The sequence below is a fragment of the Phocoena sinus genome, chromosome 20 (assembly GCF_008692025.1).
Source record: "Phocoena sinus isolate mPhoSin1 chromosome 20, mPhoSin1.pri, whole genome shotgun sequence".
Taxonomy (NCBI): Eukaryota; Metazoa; Chordata; class Mammalia; order Artiodactyla; family Phocoenidae; genus Phocoena; species Phocoena sinus.
The window spans coordinates 49,739,137-49,766,726 of NC_045782.1; the positions used below are offsets into that span (position 1 = coordinate 49,739,137).

Below are 27,590 nucleotides of genomic sequence, written 5' to 3' on the forward strand. Positions count from 1 at the left end.
TGCAGGAACTTTTTTTTCTTTTCTTTTTTTTCTTGTTTTTTTTTTTGTTTTGTTTTGATAAAACCATTAAAAAGCTAATTAAAAAAAATGTAATGCACAAGTTTCCTGATCAAGCAGGCAGGGAGCACATGTTCATATATTTTTTTAAACATACTCAAGGGTATGTTACTCCATTGTCTTTCTTTCTTGCGAAACAATCAAAACATCGATCATCTTTAAAACATAAAGCAATTTTTAATATATAAAGCACTCTTTGAACATCTATTTCCTTTGAGTCCATTATTTGGTACATACGTAACTGCTACACGTTAGAGATTAGGTATCTTTCTTCTTTGTGTTTTTTTTTCCTCTTTTTTCTTTTTTTTCTTTATTTTTTGTTTGTTTTTTAATAACATCTTCAGTGCTAGGAGTTGGGTTACAAAATACATGAAATGGTGTGGAGCTGCCCCTCGGGAACCCTGGCTTTCCTGAGAGCGCATCCGCGTGTGCAAGACAGTGACCACAACTCGTCACCTGGACGAAGGGGACAGTCGACAGAGTCCACGACGGTGGCCGGAGGGGAAAACAACACTGTTCAATCCCAGAGCTCTGAAGTAGCGGATCTGCATTCTGAAAATAGGTTTATTTACGACGGAAGTCTTTTTTTTTTTCTTTTCTTTTTTTAAATTCCTTTTTAAAATTTTTTTATTTTAAAGTCTGAAGGAGAAAAAAAGGTCTGTAAACAGGTGGGAGCCCTCACCTCGGGCTCCTCCGAAAGCAGAGTCACAACCCACGTCCAAGTGCTTGTTTCCGTTCCTCCCGCGGAACCATCCACCCTCTACAAGTATCTATGGCCACAGTTCAACGAGAGTTGTTTTCTCTTTAACTTTATATTCCAAATGGAAAAATGGTGCAATACTCTGGTAGTAATTTTCTTGCATTAGTCCACAATAAAAAGCTGCTAAAGGTAGGTATACATATTATTTCTCCAGAGATATACACTGTAATTTTTAAACACAATAACAGAGTCCTTGAGTAAACATTTACACATGAATTGTCACCGGCCCTGTCCTATGAATTCTCTTTAATGTATAGGATTAGCTAAAGGAAGGGCAGGGACACTCAGTGCAAAGTTAGAAGCTAATAATAACAAACGTTTGACCAATGCGCCAAAAAAAAAAAAGCACATACTGAATAAAAGGGAAAACCCACAGTTAAATCCCTCACACACTTAACACACACAGAAAGTGCGCACGCACACGCACGCACACACACACGTGCTTCTGTTTCAACACACACACACATAGGCTGTGAACTTAGAAATTTTTCCTAGAGCCTGTTTCTGCGTACTGATGCCAACCTGGAAGTGTAGAATTAGACTTAGAAAGTGTTCACATTTCATTATTGGCCTGCTGGATTCAAGTATTTGCATGTTTGATATGTCTATTTTTTTTAACTTTTAAAAAATATTTTTTGGGATTAAAAAAAATGACATGAAAAAGTAATGAAACAAGGGTAATGTGCATAGGCGGCTCCGTGGGAACAGAGAACAGATCGCAGACCGCTCCTTCCGCTCGGCTCGCTGGTCTGGGCCGCCAGGACCGCGTCCCAGTGATGGACGCCAGCTCCCCCTGATTACGGGGTCCGCCTCTGGTAATGTGCATAACCGTCACAGGCTCGTTTTAAATAGGCTTTCTCGCCTCCCTCCCTCCCTCCCCACCCCCTTGATAAAATAACCCTTTCCAGCCCACAATCTGAAAAGTGCCCTTCATGAAAGAACTATTCTAAGCAGCTTTTATACTTAAAAAATCAAAACGACAACACACCATACAAACATAGGACGACACAAAATAAAAAGCTGTGAGAAGCATCCTGTCATCACACGTGACACTGACCCAGCGCAGCCCGCACTGTCTTGGGAACAGTTCGCAAGGACTGCGGCCAAGGTTCGTCTTCAGTACTGGACAGAGGTACTCGAAAGGGCTGCCGGGCTGCTCGGGTCAAGCGGGGTCCTCAGCGACGCCCGGACTGGAAAGGGTCAGCGTTTCTTCCTAGTGCTGATGACTGCGGTGCCCACGCGGCCTCTCCGGGCTAGATGGACTCCCCACTGAGAAGGTCGCCGGGAAGCAGCGTGTTCAGCGGGGTTGGGCTTCCGATGACCCTGCCATCGTCGCTACTGGGGGGGCCCCACAGGCTGCTGGAGTACTGGGGGACCCCGCCCCACAGCAGGTCGCTGCTCCCTTTGCCTGCCAGGCACGGGGCGTTCCAGTGGCCAGTGTCGCTGCGCACCAGGCCGTGGGAGCTGCCCGAGGCGCCCAGCCGCGTCTGGCTGGTCCCAGCGCTGGGCTGCCAGCTGGAGGTGGGCGGCAGTGCTTGGCCTTGGGCTAAGAAACGGTTCACTTCTTCTTCGCCAGCGAACTCGGCCAAGATGGTAGTGTTTCCCAGAACACACCTAAAAGAGCAGGACAGCAACGAAAATAAGAGCTGGTTTTTTGAAAAGATACACAGAATTGACAAACCTTTAGCTAGACTAACCAAGAAAAAAAGAAGACACAAATAAACAAAATCAGAAATGAAAGGGAGACACGACAACTGATAACACAGAAATACACAGGATGTGCCAACAAACTGGATAATCTAGAAGAAATGTTCAAATTTCTAGAAACATACGATTTACCAAAATTGAATCATCAATAGAAAATCTGAATGGACCAATAATGAGTAAGGAGGTTGAATCAATAATCAGCTGATTACTCCCAATACAGAAAAGCCCAGGACCACACAGATGGTTTCAATGATGAATTCTACCAAACACTTAAAGGGGAATTAACATCAAATCTTCTCAAACTTTTCCAAAAAACTCAAGAGGAGGGAACACTCCCAAACTCATTTTATAAGGCCAATATTATCCTGATACTAAAGCCAGATAAGGACACTACAAACAAACAAACAAACAAAACAAAAAACAAGAAACAAAACCCCCAAAAACACACACAAAAAAACAAACAAAAAAACCCACAGACCAGTATAAATGAATATAGATGCAAAAATTCTCAAAAAAGTAAAGATTCTCAACAAAGTACACGCCGGTTAAGTGGGACTTATCTCTGGGATTCAGGCAGGGGTGGTGGTTCAACATATGTAAATCAATAAATGGGATACACCACATTAACAGAATGGAAGATCAAAATCATGTGATCATCTTAACGGGCGTAGAAATAACATTTGACAAAATACCACGTCCTTTCAAAAACAAAAAACCACCACGTCCTTTCATGATGAAGACTCAACAAATAGGGTACAGAAAGAACAGGCCTCAACATAATAAAAACCATACATATACACAAAGCTAACATCATTTTCAATGGTAAGAGGTTGAAAGCTTTTCTTCTAAGGTCAGGAGCGAGACAAGGGTGCTCACCCTCACCTCTTCTATTTGGTATAGTATTGGAAGTCTTAGCCAGAGCAATCAGGCAAGATAAAGAAACAAAAAGTATCCAAGCTGGAAGGGAAGAAGTAAAATTTATTTGCAGACGACATCATCTTACATAGAGATAACCCTAAAGACTCCATCAAACATCTGTTGGAAGTAATCAAAGAATTCAGTAAAATTGCAGAATATAAAATCAACACCCAGAGAGCAGTTGCATTTCTTTCTATACACTAACAATGAAATATCTGAAAAAGAAAGAAAGAAAAAATCCAATTCACAATAGCATCAAAAACAATAAAACACTTAGGAATAAATTTAACCAAGGAAGTGAAAGATCTATAGCACGGAAACTACAAGACTTTGATGAAAGAAATTGAAGAAGATACAAAAGGAAAGCCATCCTGTATTCATGGATTGAAAGAATTAAAAATACTTTTAAAATACCCATACAACCTAAAGCCATCTATAGAGTCAGCGCAATCCCTATCATATTCCAATGGCATTCTTCATAGAAATGTATAAACAATCCTAAAATGTGTACGGAACCACAAAAGACCCCAAACAGCCAAAGCAATTCTGAGAAAGAACAAAGCTGGACGCATCAAACTTCCTGATTTCAAACAACACTACACAGCTACAGTAATCAAAACAGTATGGTACTGGCATAAAAACAGATACATAGACCAATGGAACAGAATAGAGAGTCCAGAAATAGATCCCCCCATACACAGTCAACTAATATTTGACAAGGGCACCAAGGATACTCAATGGGGAAAGGACAGTCCCTTCGATAAATGGTGTTGGGAAAACTGGACGACCACATGCAAAAAAATGGACCCCTACCTTACACCACTCACAAAAATTAACTTGAAATGGACTAAAGACTTAAACAGAAGACCTGAAACCATAAAACTCCTAGAAGCAAACATAGGGAAAAAACTCCTTGACACTGGTCTTTGCAACAAAATTTTGGATGACAGCAAAAGCACAAGCAACAAGAGAAAAAAATCAACAAGTGGGACTACATCAGACTAAAACGCTTCTGCACAGCAAAGGAAACCATCAACAAAACGAAAACACAACCTATAAAATGGGAAAAGTATCTGCAAACCATCTATCTGATATAGAGAATATCCTGTAACTCAAATATATAGAGAACTCATATAACTCAATAACAAAAAAACCCCAAACAATCTGACTAAAAAATGGGCAAAGCAACTGAATAGACATCTTCCCAAAGAAGACATAGAAATGGCCAACAGACACATGAAAAGATGCTCAGCATCACTAATTATCAGGGAAATGCAAGTCAAAACCACAATGAGGTATCACCTCACACTAGTTAGACCGGCTATCATTAAGAAGACAAGAAATAACAAGCGTTGGTGAGGATGTGGAGAAAAGGAAACCCTCCTACACTGCTGGTGGGAACGTAAATTGGTGTAGCCACTGTGGAAAAACTATACAGGTTCCTCAAAAAATTCAGACTAGAACAACCATACGATCCAGCAAGCCCACTTCTGTGTATATATCCGAAGGAAATGAAAATAGGCTATTGAAGAGATAGATATCTGAACTCCCATGTTTACTACAGCATTACTTAAATAGTCAAGATATGGAAACAACCTAATTGTCAACAAATCAGTGGATAAAGAAGATGTTTATACACACACACACACACACACACACACACGGATACAAACAGACACACTGGAATATTATTCAGCCATGAGAAAGAAGGAAATCCTGCAACAACATGGATTAATCCTGAGGGTCTTATGCTAAGTAAGTCAAAGATAAATACTGCATGATATCAATCATATACGGAATCTAAAAAAGCCAAACTTGTCGAAACATTCGGGAGTAGAATGGTGGTTACCGGGGGCTGTGGGTGGGAAATGGGGAGAGGTTGGTCTCAGGGTACAAATTTCCAGTTAGAAGATGAGTGAGTTCTGGGGAGCTCGTGTACAGCGCGGTGACTACAGTTAGCAATTCTGTATCCTTTACTTCAAAGTTGCTGAGACAGTAGGTCTTAAATGTTCTCACCACAAAAAGGAAATAATAATCATGTACCCTGATGTGGGTGTTAGCTCACACGGTGGTAACCATATTGCAATATATAAATGTGTCAAATCAACACTACACTCTAAACTGACACGCTGTTGTATGTCAGTTACATCTCAAAACAAAAACTCAAAACAAACAAACAAAAAAAGCAGAACAGGGGTCATGTGAGCAGAGCAGCTGTGTGTCTTCCTGTGTTCGCCTCGTTGGCGTTTCCCCCCCTTTTTTTTTTTCAATGGGAAAAGGGCAGCTGGAGGCTTCATGTCACAGGCCACCCAGAAATGGTCCTGCAGTTTACGTTTTAGTATAGCTATTTCCAAGGCCAGATTATGACCTTTTTTTCTCACTTTAGACTTCTAGCAGCTATGTCGTGTCGGTGTAGAGAGCACATTCTTAAGGAAGGGCATGAATGGACCATTAAACTTGGGCATCATTTAGGGTCAGTGCAATTTTATACCCTGGGCTAAAAACAGGAAGGATTAACTTCTAGGGCCCACACCCCAAGTGATGTCGCTGAGTAGATCTACTCACACATCTTATCAAAAGCGTCCTTTAATCAGGGGAGAGGAGTTGGCTGCAGGGACCACTACGAGGCCCAGCAGTGGGTCTGACTGTGTCGTGTGCCTGGAGACATCTTCTATGGACAGAGCATCTTCTATCACTGGGCTCTACATGTGCTCTCTTGGGGGACCCTTTCCCTACTGGGTTGGGGGGAGGCCGAGCCACGGCACTTCAGCAGCAGAAGAAACCGGCACGTCACAAGACACCTATTACGGGGTGAATTGTGTCCCCCCAAATTCATATGTTGAAGCCCTAGGCCCCAAGACCGCACTGTGCCTGTATTTGGAAAGAGGTCTTTAAAGAGGGAATTGAGGTAATATGAGGTCAGTGGGGTGGCCCTAATTCACTTAGACTGGTGTCCTTAGAAGGAGAGGAAGTCAGGACACAGACACACTCAGGCTGAGAGACTTGAGGACACAGGACTGGGCAGCTGAGTGCAGGCCGAGGAGAGAGGCCCCGGGGGCGGCCGACCCTGCCCGCCCGCGGTGCTCTGTGGCTGCGGCCCCAGGACCCACCCACAACGCCCAGCCCCCGCACCACCGGGCTGCAGCCAGGGCTGCGCGGGGCAGGGGAGGGACATACATGTGCAGGGACTTCTGGGCCTTGGCGGCTTCCTCCTTGGAGCTGTACCGGACCACGGCGTTGCCTTGGGTTAGGTTCAGGTGGAATGTGATGAGAGGCCCGTGCTGCAAGCAGAGCGTCCGCAGGGTGGAGCCATCGATCTGATTAAGGAAGCAGAGGGGTGGTAACACGCGTCCTGGGGATTCTTCACTATACACGTTTATGAAATCCAGGTGCACTGTGCCTTGGGAAGATGTCTGTCCTTGAAAGGGCTTACTATATGATTACGATATTAACCTTCTGCACCTTGTAACTTACTGTGTAATTTAAAATCTTGGACATTTCAGTTATAGTTTCTGAGTTGGGCTAACAGAAGGAGGAGAAAACCCTGCTTTGGTTCCAACCCCCTCTCTCCAGAGCACATCGCACAGAGCCTCGCGGCCCCCGACCCTGGGAAAAGTGAGCACAGGCCAAATCGTTCTGGAGCGGGTACAGGTGAGCAGTTCTGTTTATAAGGGGACACTCTTTCAGCCTCGGAAGAGTGAAAGGTAAACAATTCACCAGCAACATGGTTAAATGACTCATGCTGCCGGCGCTGCCTCTGGGCCACGAGTGAGGCCTCGGGTCACCGACAAGGCCCTCAGGCTGGCGATGCCCCCACCGGGTGCCTGTACCTGGGGCGTGAGGTTGCGGAGAACGAGCCAGCTGCTTGTCCTTCCTGAGGTGTCAGTACTCCAGGCAGAACCTGTGCCCAGGGAAGAACCCGGTCAACAAGGCTGCGGTGAGTCAGACAGCTCTTCCCAATGCCCTCCCGTCTCACCACACGGACGCAGCATGGGCCGAACCTGTGCTCCAAGCCTTTCCCAACCCCCGGAAACCAACCCAGAGTCACAGTCCCTGCAGACCCCCGGGACGCGGATGTGGCGGCAGAGGCTTGAGAACTGCCTGGAAGTTCTGGTCTCCTCCTCTGCCCCCCTCCCCCACAGCTTTATAATCAATGCTCTAAAATCCCACTTGCTAAGAAAAATGAAGCAGACTTGCAGGGCTGGCTTCACTCTCGGCTTCTTAAATGCCCTGTGCACCCGGCTCGTCCCCGCAGTTCAGCAGGGGGCCGGAAGAAGCCTCCAGAGCTGCAACTTGGGATGGGGTGGTGCGCTCACACTGGGAATCGAGACCCTCATGCTCATTGATCGGGCCTCTCCAAGGGCCCAATGCGGCCCCTCAGTGGGTGCCGAGACCGCCCGCTGGGACCTCCTGGCTCCGAACAAAGCTGTGTGCGCGAGCACCCAGGGCTGATGCTGAAACACAGGCAGCGGAGCCTGGGCCCAGATAATCCCCGAGGGTCTAGGGCGACTTGGCCCCTCCTAAGCCCTCCCAGGGTCCAGGAGTCCTTACAAAGGAGCCGTAGGGCAAAATGATAGGTATCTTCCCTAAAGGACAAGCGGAGCAGGCACGGACACCCCCGTCCCAGCCACCACGTTTGGACACGAGAACGGACGCGTACCCGAGGAGTAGGAGCTGGTCCAGCCGAGGGGACTGGCTCCCCAGGTGGAGGAAGGCTTGGGATTGGTTAACCCTGGAGGTGGCCTTGTGGGTGCAGTAGTGTTTCTGGGCACCTTCCACAGTTCATGAGACAGAGAGGCTTGTGTGTGAGAGGCAGGGCCAGAGGACCACGTCGATTTAATGTCTGACAGTTTACCTGGAAAGGCAGAGAAGTGGAGCATAGGCATTCCTGAGACAGAGAAGGAAAGTCATGGCAGCGCCTAGGGAATCACACCAGGCGCTCTGGCTCCAGAGGACTGCGTGACCGGAATGAAGCACCGAGTCAAGCTCCCACACGAGGACCACAGGCATCCTCTCTCTTGAATTTCTGCCCAGAGACACAGTCTGCTGGTGTCCGGTATAGACCTTGCCAGTACTTCTGATACTTAATTTGCTAAATGTGCCAGACACGCGCTTGCCACCCAGAAAAACTGCATTTTTGTAGTTCAGTGTTAAAGCCAAACTTAACAAATTCTGCTGGGACACATCTTATCTCGTAACAAACTACTCAAGGTCAAGAGCTTTTTACGCCATTTCTTTAGGTGTCAGTCCCCTGTCAAAGCAACGCCCCCTCTGACATAACCTGCCTAAGCTCACGCTGACCAGCGTCATCTTTGCGGCTTTGAGACTCGCTCCCCATGCCTACAGAAACGGGTGTGGCCCAGGGCTGAGCGGTCTGGCATCTTGGCATCTTGGCACCTTGGCCGGGGGAAGCCTGCTTTAAGGCCCTTGGGGAGAAAAACCAAAACCAGTAATGACCACCAGCTCCAGCCCCTCCTGTGCCCGGGGCACCTGCCACGCCCGCTTCAGCGGCCCAGCGCTGCCAGGACAGCAGGCAGAGTGGTCGCTGTCACCGTGCTCCTTGGGCAGCAGGGCAGCGCCCAGGCCGGCACAAGCCCCGTGTGGAGCGCCTCTGCCACCCTGGCGGCCAGGGTCGACTGCAGCTTCACAACAACAAATGCTAATCTGAGCAAAGGCGTCACTGATCAGAAAAACCAAAACGCCATAAAAAACTGCCTGAGATATGGGAAGACGGTTTTGTTTGCCCATCTCTTTAGCCTAATGATTGGGAAGCATTAGAGGCCTAACACATCCCCTTTGTAAACATCAGAGGGAATAAACATTAGAAGGAATAGACATAATCCAGAAGCTCTTTTTCTCTCTCTTTTTAAATAAGACGCTAAAGTACATCAAAACTGCTTTCTCCCCTAGGCACTGGTATAAAAGGAATTCCTACAGCATTCTTACACGGATTTAAACAAAGGCTGGTGGACTGCAGAAACATATTTGAAGAAATTTATAAACAATAAACCCTCTTTACTTAAGTTCCACCTCTTTTTATAAACCTGTACTGTACACATTCTGTTTGTGTGTGTGTATCCATTATCTCTATCCTTGTCTTAGAATTTCCAGATAACAATTCCTTTGAAGCTACTATGACAAACAATTCTCAATTCTCCTCTCAGCCTAAAAGAAAGTTCTAACTTGAAAGACTCGTAAGGTCTATACTGAGAGAGGAACAACCCAGGCCCCGCACCGATCCCAGAGACGGCAGTGAAGCACCGGGCTGCTGTGGCCTCCTAGCCCCTGGGGGCCGATGCAAGCTAACAGCAGGTCCCCAGAGGTGGCCGCCGTCACGTCTTTAAGCCTCCTATACCCCTGGTCTCATGGCTACGGGCGGGAAGGGAGGAGAGGGGAAAGGAGCTGATGTGACACATCCTGCCCTGGGGAGTTTACGTAATCCCCGGATCTTCGTGACAGCCCACGGAGAAGGTGTCACCATTCCCACTCCACGGGGGTGGGTGGTGGGTGGGAGCAGTGGTGCCCGAGGCCCCACGGCTGCTCAGCAAAGCTCAGGCCCGCTCTCCATCACACCACATGGCCTCCCAGCTCAGGGAGGAGCAGACAGACCACCAGGAAAAGCCAGGCCATCCGTTTTGTTTGCGGAAAGAGAGAAAAGGCTACCTGCAAGTCGAGAGGCCAGGTGCGTACCTGCAATACTAGGAGCGGGCACAAGGCTGCTGAGAGAGCGACTGTAGCCGGAGGCAGCGAGCGGCCAGGCACTCGAGGAAGGCAGTGTGGCACTCTGAGATGACGGTGGGGAGGACCCTGCAGAACCAAACGCGGCACTAAGAAAGGTGAGCACAGGCCTGCGGGGTGAGCCGCTCAGCTTGGGCGTGAGAGTCCTAACAGCCAAGAACCAATGTCCTCCTAGGCTGCCGTTTGAGCAAATGGTGGAAAATGAGAGCGTGATGCGGCCAAGACCACGGGGAGGAGAGGAAGACACGGGCACACCGCCGCCTCTGGGGGCCCGGGGCCCTGGGAGAGGCCGGGGCGGGGTGCGGGAAACCAGGCAGCAGGAGGGAAGAGAACGACCACCGAGTGTTTACAACAACATGTCCAAGTTCCGAAGGATCCCACGGGTTTCCCCTTCCAAGTAAGATAAAGATAAAAACACAGGGCCAACTCCACCTTTTCACACCTCCAACAAGATCCACAGAGCTGTAAACAAAACTCCAAGCTTTCTGTTACAGATTTTGCCATAAAAAGACCAGCGCTTTTCCTGACTCAAAAGGTCTCACGTATCCCATCTCCCCCATTCGTATTTCTCTTTTGAATATGGGAATAATGAGGAGAAATGTGTGCTAGTAACTGTGTCACTGTGAGCTATCTTGTCCCCAGAACTGCGGTTCCCTGTTCCTGCTCCCGGGAGGGGAGCTGACAGGGTGTGGCCCCCGGAGCACCCCTGCCGGTGCTGTTTCCATGTCACCCCATCCGTTTTCTGAGGAAAGCGGGAAGCCAGGGAAGAGGGAGGATGAAGCAGTGGTGACTTGTGGGTTAAAGCGGGATGGATCAGAGCTCTTCTGACTTGGCAAGTTACTCGGCCAGAGTGTGGAAGCTGTCCGGGGGAGGGGACAGGCGCACACAACAGTCTGGCTGTCAGGTTTACTACCGTGAACGGAATCTCACAAGACACGGGCCCCTGACGCAGGGCCCCAGCTGGGATGGCACTGAACAACGTCGGGAGTACCCTTCACTGGGACTACCAGGCGTGTGGCACCTCCCAGACTTGTGCGGTCTACAACCTGCACAGCTGTTTACAGCTGCTCTGCTGTAACTGACCTCCTTAGAATACGGCATGAGAGCGGATGAACATTAAAATTTATTTGTAATCTGCAGGTCTTCAATTTTAAAAGATGTCAGCTTTACTGACAACCTAATCGTAGTTCCTGAACCCTCTGCTTCCATTTACCAACAAAATGCAATCAACCCAAGATCCCAAATTATAGACTATTTAACCCTACGTGGCATTTCTTTTATAATTAACAGTAGGATACTTAGATTTTAACAGTGTTCTAGTTTTGACATTTTTAGTTTCATAGTGGAAACTGTCCCAAAAATTCTGGTTAATTTTCCTTTTCGTATCAATTTGTCAGGAGATGGCACAGCTGCATTTTACCATTCTGGTTGATATTCACCTCATAAAGGTTAAAACTATAAATAACATCCAAACAAATACTGGGCTAATTTAAATTTTTAATATCAAATCAGAACTTAACACCAATGACAATAAATAAAAACAAAAATGCAAATAAAAACCCAACACCTAGTATACTCAGTAAAAAAAAAAATTCCGTTATGAAAGTATGCAAAATAAATAAGCCAACAACAAGAGGCCAGTGGCATTTCTCACTCTTTTCCTTCTAGGGCACATTTCCTCCATTTTTTTCTCTGTATTTTATTTATTTGTTTATTTGTTTATTTTTGGCTGCGTTGGGTCTTCGTTGCTGCACGCAGGCTTTCTCTAGCTGTGGCGAGCAGGGGCTACTCTTCGTTGCGGTGCGTGGTCTTCTCATTGCGGTGGTTTCTCTCGTTGCGGAGCGCGGGCTCCAGGCGCGCGGGCTTCAGTAGTTGCGGCGCGTGGGCTCAGTAGTTGTGGCTCGCAGGCTCTAGAGCGCAGGCTCAGCAGTTGTGGTGCACGGGCTTAGCTGCTCCGTGGCATGTGGGATCTTCCCGGACCAGGGCTCGAACCCGTGTCCCCTGCATTGGCAGGTGGATTCCTAACCACTGTGCCACCAGGGAAGTCCCTTCTCTGCATTTCAGATCAAGTTGGTCACTCAAAAATACGACAGGCTTTTGTGGCTGGGCCCTGAGTGAGGTCAGCCCCTGGGGCGCCTGAAGGCCCTCGAGTGTTGGGTGCGGCACATGGGCCCTGGAGAGGGCCCTGGAGAGGGGCGGTCAGCGAGGTCTGGCCTTTGCAGTTTACTTCTGGCCCTGCGGCTGTGGTGCCTTTTGTAAATAAGTTCTACGTAAAGATCCGTTCATCCCGCCCCTTCTCTCAGATAAACAAACCAGGAGGTGGGGGAGCCAGGGCTTTCCGGGGCGAGGCCTGGTCACGGGGTGGAGGCGGCGCTGTCCCAGGGCTCCAGCCCCAGGAGGTCACACAGCGCCATGTGAGGCTGCAGGGAGCTCTCTGTTCTACAGCTGAGGTCCCGTTTCAGCCAACATCTCTGAGGCTGAGCTTCCCTCTGCCCTGACGTTCGTCTCATCTGCTCAGCTCTGCCCTCGGAACTCCCCTGCCCCTCCAGGATGCCTGTGTCGCGTCACGGCACACGCGTGCGAAGGCGGAGGTGGCCCACAATGCCCCAGGTGCCAGGGACCACAGGCTGACCATCAGGCACCAGTTGGGAAGCTCTGCTCTGTGCCGAGCAGCCTCGACTCTTTCCAAGGTCTTCTACTGCCCTGATCGGCATGGCTCACCCACCCTCCACAACCTTGAACACGCTGACCCACCCGGCTGCCCGGCTCAACCCAGCGGCCACACGCAGGGTGCCGAGGGGCGATGGCCAAGTCTCACCTCTGGCTGTGCCACCCCCCGGTCCCCACCACCTCAAACAGGCTCCACGTCCCCACAGCCTCTCGTCCCCCGTGCCACTCATCTGTCCCTGACCTTGGGGTGGCCTGCAATGTCCCTGCTCTGAGATGCAGCCGCCTCGCGACACGAGGAATGCACGGCACTAAATGGGAAGGTGATCTGTGTTTATGGCGCCTTTCTACCCGAACCACAGGCACGCAGAATCCTGTCACTTGAAAGAACCACTGATAAGAACGGCCTCTCCCCCACAGGCCATATTTAGGTAGGAAAGGCCTCTCCCCCACAGGCCATATTTAGGTAGGAAACGTAAATTAATGTTTTGGGAAATATGCGAGTGGCCTTATTAGTGCTGAGCATCTCTGGTAAGCTGGCTCTTCTTTCCCATTATTAGAATTATGAGGATAAAACTCCATCAGCAACGGCACTTACAGAGCGTCTTCATTAGCAGGCCTTAAGGAAAGGCAAGTTACTGCCCTTCTCGACACTGCATTTGAAATCTCTGTTTATGTTCTGTAACCTTGCAGCTCAGCTCATCACTTGCTCTGACTGGATCCTGAAGTCTGAAGAGGGTGTGCCAGACCTTACAGCATCAGGAGCTTGTGCCAGGAAGCAAGTCCTGGAGAAAGATCTCAGGCTTTTTACCAGACTCTTTGAGGAAAGGAAAAATTGGCTGACATGGAAGAGAAAAGGGTCAGTTCACTTCTAGCTCAAAGAGATTTCAAGTGGAAACCTTCTTCTTAAAAAGCTTGATGGTTAATATTGTTATAACACAATGTTTATAAAAAACCATGTGTTAATAAATCCAGCAGAGACACTGAACCCAAATCAATTTCCATTTCCCCGTAAGCACTACGTTGCATCACCCGGCAAGAGAAGGTCCCCGTCGGACGTGCCTTGCACGCCCCAGCCTCACCACCCACACCCTCCCGCTGCCCTGGAGCGCCTGCACGGAGACCACTGCATGGACACAGGCGGGGCGCCCCCTCACCTCCACTCTTGAGGAGGTAGCGGTTGACATCCTGTATGGTGGTATTGATGGTAGGCCCGGTGGGGACACTTCCAGGAGTGACGTCAGGGTCATTCTCGGGATCTATATTCTGAAGTCCTTTCCAGGGAACTCCAGGATGGAACTCTGGAAAATTCCAAACAAATGAAAATCAACACATGAGTATTAGAGCACCTTCATGTTGCTTCATGATAGCTTACGGAAATGTTTATAATCTGCTAATTAAGTTAAGAGGCACACTTTAGACTTTCTTTAGTAAATCACCAATCCTTCGGAACAAACTAGGTATTATAGCTACCACGCTGAACATTAAGATGGTGTCCAGACGGGAGGATAAAGCCCAGACATACTCTGACTGGACGGGACACAGCGGCCCCTTCCCCACTCTCCTTCCCCTCTCTCCTTCGACTGAACTGAGGGCTGCAGAAAACCCTGTGATGCCAACCACACCCACAATTTATCTGATGAATGGATTTCCATTGAAAAAGCCAAAGCTATGGGGTTAAGGCTTCCAGGATTCTGAGCTTGGATCCTGGCTTCTACTGGGCCTAATCGTTCCCATAGGCTTGGAGTGTTCTGATCGGCTGCCACAGGGAAGTGTGCACACTCTTTCTTACCTGGGGGCCAGTTGATGCTGGAGCCATTTGAGATTTTATCACTGTCAGATTTGGCACGTGACCAGCTATGGGGAACAGCTACAGGAGGACTGGCTGCTGACTCACTGCTCTGGATTAAATCGTACCGGCCATAGGAGTCGTCGATGGAGGACTTAGCTGGAGGCCCAATGCTCAGACCTCCAGGGATAGCACCTGGGGGGACGACAGGGAACAAAGAGCTGAGTGAACAGGGGACCCCGAGTCCCTGTGCTGGGCGCCGGGCCTTGCCCTTTGCACAGGTGCACGAACTCTCAGACTCGGTTTGGCCAGCACTTTCTGGGGGAAGTGGCTATTTCCGTTAGCCCAAACTTGGCCTTGAAAGACAAACTCTTTAAGAACTGTTTCAGTTGTTCAAGTTGGAATTCTTGATAAATGCACACCCACACCACGGTGAAGCCCTCTGGGGACAGCCTGTGAGTCCCTGTGGCCAGCTCCTGTCCTTGTTGCTGCCTGTGTCCCTTCCCCAGTCTGCTGCCCTCACTATGGAAGGACAAACAGGCATGTGGACTCGGAGGCCTTAACCCCACCCACCCTGGGCGACTGAGCTCTCTCCTGCCAAGGGAAGTGCCCAAATAGCACGTGATGATTTTCTTGTAGAATTAACCTTTAGGAAAAATTTTCTTTTTAGAATGCCTTATATCGAGAGAGAATTATACACCCTATTAAATTTCCTTTGCTGTTTATGCTATGAGGAATTTAAGAGCTAAATTTAATGCAAGTGAGATCACCTCCTATGGTTACTAGCTTTTTTTTTTCCCCGCCCTGGCCGTGCCTCGCAGTTTGCAGGATCTTAGTTCCTCGACCAGGGATTGAACCCTGGCCCCAGCAGTGAAAGTGCCAAATCCTAACCACTGGACCGCCAGGGAATTTCCTGGTTGTTAGCATCTGCTGTTTCTCTTTTCTAGGCATTAGATTTTCTATTGTGTTTTATCATTTTATTGAAAAAATTTTCTTTTAGACAAAGTTTTGGTTGAAGATACAGATACATGAGTGTGCGGCCGTGACCTGTATTCTTCGTTGCTCTGGGGCATTTTCAATTACTTCTTCGTTTGTAGCTAAGGTGTGAAAGTTGAGACTTGGAGAGGTTTGATCACTGACTACTTGGGATCTGACATACTCTGTAATGAAGTGGAATATGTATGTTTAACTTACTGAGGTAACACTGGTTTCTGACATGTAAGTGTCACGGGTGTGACACTGCATTTCGACTTTTGTCTACACCACGGGGTGCTCACCACCAAGAGCTTAGTTTATACCCGTTTCCACACAGTTGACCCCCTTTCCCCATTTCGCTCTCCATCCACCCCTTCCCCTCTGGTTACCACTACTCTAGTTCCCTGTTTGTTGTGGTTTGGTTTGGTCTCTTGGAATATTTTCTATTCAGCTTTCAGCACTGAATTCTTAGAAGGGAAATGCACTACGAGTAATGAAACAAGCATAACCAGCGAGTAGGAAAGAAGTGACCAGACTCCAGGCACCTTGGCTCGGACGTACCATGCTTGCTGGGGTTCTGGTCGAGTGGAGAAGCAGCACCGGGTAAGTTATCCATTGGGTTGGGATGTGTCCACTGAGGGAGGCGGGACTGGGACTGCGACGGGTCCTTCACTGATAAACCACCAGTCATGTCCATGCTGCTGACATTCACGTTTGGGTTCAGTCCAGCTAAAAACAAAAACGCTATCAGGATACGTCTGCTCTTCCTCTAAACGTTTACTTTCTAAAGCTCTCCTAGAGAATCAAACTAAGTCTTAATTCACAGCCAAATATTTTAAATGTAACTTTTAATGCTGGAGGAAAAAAAAACCCTTTTTGCCTTTTTAGTAACACACATCTGTAGGAATTTTATTCCTAAATTAGGGGGACGATGGTAACAAATAGTCTTTGATTAAGTAAGACCAATGATTCTCTTCATTTTACTCACTTTGGTGCCAAACGTGGTCCTGAAGCTTCTCAGTCAGAGCCCACAGAAAAACAGAACAAGTCCAAACAACTAGGAAAGTCTTTTCTGATCTCAGGGCACCTTGGGCAAACTCACCAGATCCAAACCAGTCTCTCAGAGACGTAAACGGTACCCTAAGGTCCCACCGACAGAACAAGCTGGTGGGGAGACCCCAAATCTGCCTTTAGTGAACTCACTTTACAAAAGGCTGCTCTTAAGGAGTTTATGAATTAAACATCAAACTCCCTTAAAGGACTTGAACTATTTCAAAGTGTGGGTGCTGCCGTCTGCCCTGGCTGGAATGTGAGCTGATCCTGGGTTTATTTCTTACAGCTAAAAGCAGGCATGCACTGGGGCACGTGACAAGTGCCCTCACTGTGCTGGGTTAGTGGAGAGAGATGAGGGGGACGATAGCAAAAAGGCTGAAGTAAAGAGTCCCTGATGGGACACCCGTCATGAGCTGGGCAGGCTGCTTGGCCGGACAGAATGACCAGTGCAGGTGTGACCCAGTGTATCCAGGCCATTTCTAACCTGCGGTTCCCACACCACATGTCCTGGTACGGAGCAAAGGTACTGAACATTTTTGTTCTTAACTTTAAATCAAGAGCTTCAAACTCAAATGCCCGTATGGGCTAAGTAGGCAACACAAATGAAGGTGATGCGGGCCTGGTGGGGACAGCGCCCGCCCTGCTACAGGTGCTACCCGTGCAACCAGTGAATGGAACACAGGCCCAAGGCAGCCATTTTCAAGAGAAGCCAGAAGCCACTTTTGGTTGAAAATTTCCAATTTTTAAATGTTGGCAATCACACACACACACACACACACACACACACACACACACACACACACACACACTGTGCAGACCTAACCAAACGCCCATGGGAGTCCGACACCACCGGGGGCTACCTCCACCCACACAGACCCAGTCAGGTGAGGGCACAACCGTTAGGACGGGCTTCAGACTGGCCTCCAGAGCACCCCAAGTCCCATGGCCGGGCCCCACCCTCCCCGTCTCGTTTCTTTCTGTTCCTCCCTCCACTGGCAGCCAGCCTGGCCGGCCCTCGCCGACACTGACGGCCTCTTCTTCCATGCGAGGCTGGCTCTGCTCCACTGAACTCTACTTGTTTGAGGTCCATGCTTAAACCCTGCTCTGATTTTTCTTTCACCGCGCAAGGTGACCATGCACTCTCCCTTCCCTAAGCTCTGCAATAACCACATTGCACTGCCTATGAAGGCTGGTTTTCGTTTTTATACGCCTGGTCTTCCTGGGAAGACGACAAGCTTGGGAGTCAAGACAGCATCCGGAGAAGAGGCTGCACAGGAAGGAAGGCGGACGGGACTTAGAGCTGCTGAGGAAAAGGGGTGAGAACCAGCCAGAGAGGCAATTTTACAAACTAACTTTCTTAAACTTTATTAGCTATCTATTTTTAACACATTTATTTTTAAACTTTAATGTGATTATAAAATATTATCAGAAGTATTTTTCATCAATTTTGAAGATTCAAGGCACTAATTTTTTCACTTGTAGTAAGAAAAAACGTTTAAGGGTAAAGATTTGTGTACTACATTCTCTAAATATAGGTTAAGAGGACAGATGGATACTAGGAAGCTGAAGCTAAACATTTCAGGACAATAGATGGAACTGAATTTTCTTCTAAAACAACTATTATTAAAAAAGAAGTATTTACATAAGTAGCCAACATTCTACCAAGTGCTTGCTATTACAAAGTACTTTGCCTGTTAGTTCACCAAATCTTTAGAAGAACCCTATGAGGTAAGTATTCCCACTTTACAGATGGGGAGATTGAGGCAAAGAGCTGCCAGGCAGCTTAGTCGTGGGGGCAGTGTGGTGGCCTGATTCCTAAGGCAGGTCCTAACTACTAGACTATTCTGCTTCTTCAACACAGAGGAAAGTAACGGGTGGGACAATCACGAAGGGACAGAAGAACCGCAGTTTAGCATTTGTCAGTTTTGTATTAAAGACACACCACACTGGTTACATGTCAAGGAGAGAGCGCTCATGTGATCAGAACATAGCTCTCTTCTCAGAGATGTTGGTAGTATTCCACAGAAAGGGACCTCATTAGCCGAGATTCGCTGTCACTCACCTGGCCTTTGACCCTTTGGATATGTATTTCTCAGGTAACAAATTCCCTTTGCCCTGTAGCTTCAGACTCTAACAGCCAACCTGACAAGCCTGAGGCGCTTTCACCCACTTCTGGATTCTTAGAGCAAATTACAGCTGACCCTCGAACAACGCAGGGGTCACAAATCCGGGTGTAACTTTACAGCCGGTCCTCTGTACCTGCAAACTCAACCAACCGCAGGTCACGTAGCACCGTGATTTATGGGAAAAAACCCATGTGTAAGTGGACCACGCTGTTTCAGCCCGTGTTGTTCATGGGTCAACAGTATTCCCCGTACGATCACTTTCCTGACACAGCCCTTCTGACGGTCTTCAACGTCGTAACCTGTGTCCCTCCTGGCTGGCCTGTGTGACCTCGAGGGCGGCACCACATCTGCCACTGGCCTGCGGGTTTCAAGGGCTGGGCGGGTGCCCTACCGGTTGGGGGTGAGGGTGTGCGTGTTGATCTGGATGAGTACACAGTCGTGCTCTGCACTACAGGACTTGTGCGGGCAACCATGGCTTTTTAAGACGTGCCTGGTTCACGGAAAGCTGCATACCCTTCCTGTTCCCAGCAGTTCAGGCTGGAGAGAGCCAGGGATGGAACAAAGTGCCGATTCAACAGTGGAGAGGAGATCATTCTGGTACTACTTTCAAAGATTTTATACTGAAAGCACTTATGGGCGCAGCAAAATTCTTGCTCTGCAAAGACAGCTGGGGTCCCTCCCTTACGAAGGAGACCTGAGAAAGCCTCGCTCCGGTTTTGCCTGGAACTGCATTTCTGCCCGGCTGATTCAGCCCCGCCAGGCGCACGTGGTCGGCGTCGACCTGGACTCACCGAGAGGGTAGGGAGCGAAGGTGCTGGGTGAAGACTGCTGCTCTTTGGTCTGCAGGTCGGGGAGGCCGGGGGCCTGGGGGTGGGGGGGGAAGCTGTCCAGGGCCGATTTGCCTGCAGAGGGGTGCAGAGACAGGGGCGGCGGGGGCGGCGGCGGCTTCACGAGCAGGGCCTGGGCCAGCTGGCGCTGGTGCTGCTGGATCTGCTGCTGCAGGTTAGTGATTGTGCGCGCAACCTGCGGGCGGGGACGTGCGGTCAGCGGGTCGGGAGGGCCGCCCGGGCCGCCCTCCTCCCCAGCCCAGGTGACGCCGAGGCCTTCGAAACGGGAGGCTGAGCGAGAGAGGAGCCAGTGACAAGTGACAGGCCAGGGGAGGTGACAGCTAGCGACCCGGCTGAGCCACCCGGGGGGCGCCTACTTGCTGCTCCTGTTGTCTCATGGGTCCGGAAACGTTCCGCTGGGCCTGTAGCATCTGCTGCTGGATCTGTAAACGTTGGTACGCCTGTGGACACAGACACAAAGAGAAGCGTCCAGTAGATTGTAAGAAAGCCCCAACAAAGGGTTCCACTTCTGTACATTAGTGTAAAAAAACAAAAAAGGCACAGATTCTCGGTCCCCTTACCATCCTGTGGTTTAAGCATAGCGTGAGGTATGAAGCTATTTCAAAAGGAGACATGTCTTCCCAAAACCTTCCTAGTGCACAGACTTTACAAAGTAACTCAGTCAGTACCCCTGTTTAGTGCTGGTAATGAGGTCTGTCAGCAAATATTTTTCAGTTAATGGAGAGATCAAAATTCTTCTGCCCGATTCATACAAACTAAAAAATAAAAAAGAAATGAGGGGAAAATAAATTTTTTTTTCCCCTTATAAAGATGCAAGTTGTCCAAGAATGGCTCAGACCATGTGGCAGGACAGCAGTGATCGGCGGCCACAGAACAATACACGTTAAAGGGCTTGTAGCTACCAGGAGCCACGTGTGGCCTTGGTCCACAGGGAGCCTGAGGTCCAGACGTGGCCACTTCTGCCACACAGACCCCGTCCACGAAGCCAGCGAGAATGATCGTCAGATTCTTCCCACAACGAGGCAGAAGGCCGGATCATTTGTTTCGAAAGTTGGCTGAATACTGTCAATTTTTTCTTTACAACATGGATTTTTTGGGACATTTTGGGCAAGAAGATTTATTGAAATAGAATCCAAGTAGAAGCAGAGATTATACTACTAGAAATGCCTCATTAATCTGTAAATTAGAGAGGAATAAAATACTTAAGTGAATCCTTATAGGCTCTAAAACTTAACCTTAGGATGTACTGAAATATCACTTTACCAAGTTTTCCAGAAAAAAATGTTAAAACAGTGTACATTGTTTTTAAAACAGAGCAGATTAAACATAATCCAACATTTTCTTGGTATCTTTTACACTACAGAGGTCAATAAAAATTATGTGTAAATAAAGGATTCCAGAACATCAGTACGACTGATAACGAGTTCTGTCTCACGTCAGAATCTAGCCGTCCTCTGTGTTATCAAGGAGTGGAAGGCTGTTTTCCTCTGCAGCGACAGCTCTAAATAGCATGCTTCTCAGCTGCTCCCCGCTGAGGTCGGTGGTCCCTTCCTGGCGCTGGCGGTAGCACACCGCCCAGGGGCCTTACAGCATGACTGTGAGGCAGCTTGGCTCCCTTTTCCGAGTGAGGTCCAGTCCCGGCCCGGATCCCGTGCCCAGGGCCCTGGGTACTTCACTGCACTGCGGCTTGTCCTAGGTCACCCCCACCCCACCTGGCCACTACCTGGAACCAGACACCCAGACGGTCAGACGTGTGTCTAACAAACGCTGAAGGGTCAGGACTGAGAGCCCAGGGCTCCCCCGTAAGGAAAGGCTGACAGCATGGTTTTGTCTATTGGAGGCTTTTCTCCCTTCACGACTCCTGGTCATTTTCTAGGAGATGAAGCTGTTGGGCAAGACTTCTAAATAAATCAGGTGTCAACGTATTAAAGAAGGAAATAATATACCAGGCCTTCAGGGGATATAAGTTCAGGATGCACCTAGGGATGCAATGCCATGGCATTTCATGGTAAAAGCAGTAAGACTGCTGAAAATTAAAAATTCAACGTATGTTAAACTATAACACTTGCAAGAATTATTAGGCTACATCAGCCTTCCTCAAGAGGGATTCTGAGAAAATCAAGTCCTAATCTCTAAGGCATCTCATCTCCTGTGTGTAACGAAGTAACTTCTGTCTTTTGCTTCTAGAATGGTATCTGTGTAGACCATCCTTGGAAGAATTTAGAGAACAATCATGAAATGATTTGTTGGGTTCTGTGGTTCAGATGAGAAAGGCTGGCTGAGAGCTAACAGACACCCTAACTGTCAGATCTGGAACACTGATCACGAAAGGGCCAAAGAATCCACAAAGCTTAGTGGACACACCCTTAAGTGAAGAACTTCCTAATTCTTTTAATAGTTTACAAACTTCATGAAAGTCTCAATGACATTCCCTGATGTGAAGAAAAGCGTTACAGCGACTGCTTTTCTTCAGTCGGCGTGCAGGTTGCTGGCACATCCCCGAGCTCACGGGGAGAAGGCTCTTCCTCTGTCCTAGAACCCGAGCAGATCTACCCACTCACCAGCTGCAGCTGATAGAGCTGGTTCAACATCGTCATATGCTGAGGATTAATTGGCGAGGTTAATAGTGCAGGGTTGAGACCAATGTTTTTTGCTGCAAACTGCAAAAGCTGTGCTTGAACCTGTTAACAAAAAATGCACCATTAGACATGGATTCTCTATTCAAACATCTACTTGTCTGTGCAGCTTTTTGAGATTCAAAACTGAGTAAATAACAGTTATATTTGTCTCAGTGAACTTCAAAAGCCATTAAAAAATTTACAGACATTTTAACATTAGTAGTTTACATGCTTTTGTGGATAATATGAGAGGAAGAAAGGAAGGAAGGGAGGGAGGGAGGTAAAGGCAGATGGCAAGAAAGAGATTTCTTCCTCCAAATATTTTAGTTACGAATTAACCTTCTAGGGCTCTGGGTTACTCCCATCGGTAACTGGTTTCACGTTCTGTCGAAATGAAGCTAAGTGGGCATCGTTTAAGGGTGGGAGACAGCGAAGGCGTGGTCTCTGAGAGGAAGTTCGAGCCTCCTCAAAGGAGGCCAGTGTCTGCGTCTCACACAGGTGCCTTGGACTAGTCCCCGCAGGAGCTCAGCAGATGGCACCGCAGCCATCTGACCGGGGGGCCTTGTTCCAGGGCAGGCAGGGACCCCTTCTCAAGTTGACACGTTCGGGAAGTGGTCTCCCCCTGCTCGTGGGACCAGCCATTCCTCTCGGGGGGCCCGGCTGCCCAGCCTCCCATGTGGCACGTGCCCTGGTGTGGCCGGCCAGCCCGCCCTGACCGCAATGGTCAGCCTGCCTCCCTGCCCAACTGGCATTCACTGCTCTGAACCCTTCAGGGGTTTGGCACTGGCCAGCTCAGCGTTTTCCACGGCGTGCGCTGTACGCTTATCACAGCAGTTACGCAAGATGGTTTTAGGTAGAGCACAGAAGAGTATCTTTTACAGTCGTCTAACGTGTATTAGAAAAATGTTGCTTTTTCTCTTTACGACGGACATGTTCAGTTTTAAGAATAAATTTATCTAAATTAAGAAGGCAAGTCAACTTAAAGAAAACACATTACGTAACAGTCGTGGGAGGCACACAGATGAGTGACGTTCGGGACACGCTGGCTTGCTGTGTGCGGAAGGCTGCTCTCTGTCTCCAGGACCTGTCTCTGCTCCTGTGCCTTAGCTGGGGTGGCCACGTCACTAGGCTTGGGCAGTGGGACATGAGTGGAAGTGGTTTGTCTCTCGCTTTCCCTCCTGTCATTGGGCAACGGCCGAGGCAGAGCTGCTACTTTCTGCTCCGTTGCTTGGGGGCGAATTACTTGTCTGTCTCACCCGAGCATCTGTATTTCAGGGTGTCTCTGAGTAGCAGCTTCCAGTGTACCCTGTTTAATGCATTTCACTATTATTTTACCCAGATTTCAGCCATCTCAACTCAGTGCACGGATCTCTGGTCAAACAACTGTGGAGGAATAATTACGTCCAGCGAATTCTATGATTTACCATTTTAATCTATTACTGAATATTCTTTTAAGCGGTAAGGACTGTAACACTGTAATTAAAAACTCAGTCCAAAGTCAAAAATTATGGAAATGTTCTAAGAGTAAACAATATTAATATGAGAAGAAGCTGACATTATGCTTTAGAGCTATGCAAAACAATATCCTTTTCCTTGATTCTATTTGCTCTTTTGTTTTAAAACGATCTAATACTAAAGAATAAACTTAACTCAAAAGTCTGTGATATGGACACTATTATATATTGTCACATTTAGTTTGTCACTAAAGCATTACTCAGTCCTTCACTGCTTCTTAGAATTTTCTTTTATGTCCCAAGCAATTTCACTTGCCGCTTTCCTCTCCCACCAATCTAGAAGAATTCAATGAGCTCATCCGAGTAATCTTCTCAAGACCAGGACAGAAGTCCCAGCCCTGGCCTGTGGGGCGGGGGCCCTGGGGGAGCAGCTCCGGAAACGCCTCCCAGGGCAGGAGGGTGGGACGGACAGGTTAACAGGGCGGGCTGACCGGCTCTCAGTGTAGCGCGGACGCGGGTCTGACCTGAGGGGATAGAAACTGAGGCACTTGAGCACGGAGACTGGGCTGGGAGGAGCTCAGGGGCTGCACGGGCGGCTGTGGCGGCTGCTGCATGGTCCTCGCTGGGGCTGCTCCGCTGCTGCCAAACATGCCCAGGTTGCCACTCGGTGTCTGCAGGAGGCGGAGGGCGCGTTACACAGTCTCCCGGGAGCAAGCGGGGGGCAAGGCTGCACCTGCTTCCTGCCGCTCTCAACGTGTACCAGAGGGGATGTTTGAGAAGTGCTGTCTGAACTGGGTACAGATGACAGGAGATCTGCCCGCAAAGCCTGCCTCTGTCTTTAGATCACAGAAGCCGCCCACAGAGCCTGTTTTAAGTGCCCCCGACAAGGCTGCCGTCTTCCAGGAGCAGCAGGCAAGGCTGTGTGGGCACCGTCTGTGCTGGGGTAAAGGGCATCTGTGTGGGGACCACTCACCTGGGAGAACAGGACATTTTCCAAAAGGAAATATAATTATGATTTCAACAAACCTGAAATTGAATACGTGAACAAGTCCAGGCAGTTGACTTTGTGTTAAATATAAGAACTATATATTTGAGTGCTTCTTTCTACTTTCCTGACTGGGTATCTGATCCCCGGGGCCCGCCGGCCAGGCTGCTGACTTCCCGACCGCAGAAGAGCTGAAACTGGCACCGCAGCCCGGTGGGCAACAAGAGATGGCCAGGATCACGCGGATGGGGCGCCACTGAGAACTGCCGCCGGCCACCCCAAATCTCACAGCATCGCTGGAAGAGAAGGCTCAGAGCTGTGTGATGTGAGCCTCCCCCGGGAGAAAATCAAGAAGAGCAGTTCTGTGGACGGGAAGAGCGTGACGCGCTTCCATATCATTTCATTCCAGGGGAGAGAAGTGACACGAAGCGGCTGTCGATCAAAACCCCAGGTCCCTCCGTTCAGGGACGTCTGAGGGTGACTTTCACCTCCCCCAAGAGTGTCAAAGGCAGGGAACAGTGCCAACATCACTCTCTGAAAACCACTGAGAACCTGCAAGAGATGTCACCTCTGTTCTGGGAAAAAGGGGAGAGTATGGTGTTTTCCTGCAGATCAATGCATTTAAGGTTTCGACTGTCAGGAGAGACAGGACGGCACTGCCTGGACCTGTGAACGCATCGGGCAGGTGAAGACGGCTCTGCGGTCCATGTCATTTCACTAGCAGTACTTTAGTACCAAGGGTGTTTTGGTTACATGTAAAAATAAATATAATTTTGAAGCATTTCCTATAACATGGTTAAATTTCAAGAACTGGATTCAATTCTTGACAGCAGTACATCACTTGGAAGGAAATCCTTATAATATTTCAGCTTCCTTTACATATTCAGTTATATTTTCAAATGCAGGCATTAATTAAAAATAAGGTTTGTGTGTCAAACACACTTTCTTAAAGGCAAGTGAGAGAGACCACGGTGGCCCTCTACCAACAGCCTTACCTGTCTAGAAGAATTCAAGTTTTGCATGCCCAGCCCTGAGGCAATCCCGCCCAGGGCCTGATTAGGGAGTGCACTGTTGGAAAGGGGGAGCTTCAGGCTTGGTGAAGGCAAAAATGGTGAAGTCGTGGGCTCTTCCACGAGGCCGCCATCCTGATTGGGGAAAGAAAGCGTGAGCTGTGCGCAGTGCCCGTCCGCACACAAAGCACAAGTTTCCCGGGACACAGTAAGGGATGCGGATGAACAAAGAATTAAAAGATCAAAAATGTGTGGACAGGAAAATGGAGAAATGGTCAAAAGGAAGAGAGGAAAAAGAAAAAAGAGAAACAGGATTAAGATGCTGTTTTCATTTTAACAATTATTTTACAAACACATATCAGCTTATAATATTCTCATCACTACTGACCCTGCCTATGGGTAGGAATCAGAAGAGAGACAAACACTGTAAAAAGTCTTACTTGGAAAACACTTTACAACCATTTTCAAATAAACAGGCTCCTTTTGAGAAGTTATTAGCAAGGCTCTAGGTATACATTAGGTTGAAATCTGCTGACATTCAAATGTTTTTGACCTACAAACAGCGATTTCATATGGTTTAACCTAATAATAAGGTAAATTATAAAACAGACAAAAATCTTGTTATTATTATTTTTTTACATTTATTGGGTGCCAGGTCCTTTGTAAATTTATCTCATCTAACTTCACAACAAACCTGCAGTTATTTATTGATAGACTGATTGATTGCCATGCCATGTGGCATACAGGATCTTAGTTCCCTGACCAGGGAGCAAACTTGTGCCCCCTGCAGTGGAAGTGCAGAGTTTTAACCACTGGACCACTAGGGAAGTCCCCAAACCTGCAGTATTATTTCACATTTTAAAGATACGGAAATAAGTCAGGGTCCCACAGTTAGCAAATAAAAATACAGGGTGTGGAGTTAAACTGGAATTTCAGATAAACTACTAATAATATCTGAGAATAAACATGGTCCAAAAATGATTCATCGTTGTCTGAAATTCCGATTCCTCTGGGCACAGTGGCGCCGGGCAAGGCGAGGACTCCACTGTGTGGAGTGCTGGCAGAGGACGCTGCTAATCGGAGAACAGACGAACTCTCAGCTCTTCTATGAGCTTGCTTTTAGTCTGTTTGTTTGCTTTAAACTTGTCCTTTCTTGCTTCCATTTTTTTTTCAAGGATGAACATTTTGATTGAGTTTAACGGGATGCTGTTTCCCCCCTCTGAGGTCACACCAATCTGGAGAGGGAGCATGACGATACTAAGGGGAATGAACCGGCGACTACACTTGCTGAAACATCTAAGGGGATTTTCCCACAGACCCCTGCATGTTCTCTGAAGTAGACCATCCAAGCAAGGGCCATGAGACATGGGTGCCCATGCCTAACCACTTCTAGACCCTTTTTCCTGAGATTAGACATGTAATACATCATTTCCAGTGGGAAGAACTGTGCATATAAAGTAAGACCGTAAAACAGAAATTTGATGGACCCTCGTCTATTGGACAAATTGAAGCAGCCAAGCTCACCCGCTAACATGAAAATCAGTTTTCAATTTCAGTATTTTTATTCCTAGTCCCATCATATGAACTATAACACAACCTCTTTTGAGTTAAACATTCATATATATTGGAAAAATGGGTAAAAGTCACTTAAATATTATAGCCCAATAACTTTTTAATCCAACACAGTGAAAACGAAAAACACCTCTTGTTAAAAACAAACAAAAAGCCACCTAAACTCATACCTTGTCCAGGAAGGTGGGGCGGTCCGCGGAAGACTCTTTGGAGATCGGTGGGCGGCAGCCAAGGGGCTTGGTGACCATCCCATTGTAGTCGGTCACTCCCAGTCCACGCTTGTCCACATCCACCTTCTTTTCCAGCAGAGCGC

At 48.1% G+C, this 27,590-nt stretch overlaps 1 protein-coding gene and 1 pseudogene across 7 annotated transcripts in view; both read right to left on the reverse strand.

Annotated features, from left to right (window-relative positions):
• Positions 1-282: 282 nt before the first annotated feature.
• On the reverse strand, positions 283-1,441 carry LOC116746331 (annotated as a pseudogene). The gene has a single exon (XR_004347677.1). The product of XR_004347677.1 is annotated as an uncharacterized LOC116746331 (transcript).
• The window catches only part of TNRC6C (trinucleotide repeat containing adaptor 6C), an 83,230-nt gene continuing 55,922 nt past the window's right edge, over positions 283-27,590 (reverse strand). For 2 of the 6 annotated variants that reach the window (XM_032617745.1, XM_032617744.1), the window contains 14 exons: positions 27,448-27,590; positions 25,691-25,840; positions 24,235-24,381; positions 22,200-22,319; positions 19,995-20,078; positions 19,582-19,813; positions 16,173-16,340; positions 14,640-14,831; positions 14,005-14,148; positions 10,133-10,249; positions 8,103-8,297; positions 7,273-7,343; positions 6,620-6,759; positions 283-2,431 (listed from right to left, as the gene is read on the reverse strand). In XM_032617745.1, the coding sequence (XP_032473636.1) occupies positions 2,071-2,431; positions 6,620-6,759; positions 7,273-7,343; positions 8,103-8,297; positions 10,133-10,249; positions 14,005-14,148; positions 14,640-14,831; positions 16,173-16,340; positions 19,582-19,813; positions 19,995-20,078; positions 22,200-22,319; positions 24,235-24,381; positions 25,691-25,840; positions 27,448-27,590 (2,264 nt within the window). In that variant the 3' untranslated portion in view covers positions 283-2,070. Of the gene's footprint in view, positions 2,432-6,619; positions 6,760-7,272; positions 7,344-8,102; positions 8,298-10,132; positions 10,250-12,109; positions 13,687-14,004; positions 14,149-14,639; positions 14,832-16,172; positions 16,341-19,581; positions 19,814-19,994; positions 20,079-22,199; positions 22,320-24,234; positions 24,382-25,690; positions 25,841-27,447 lie in introns of those variants that run through there. The other 4 variants (XM_032617746.1, XM_032617747.1, XM_032617748.1 and 1 more) reach the window with 4 other exon arrangements.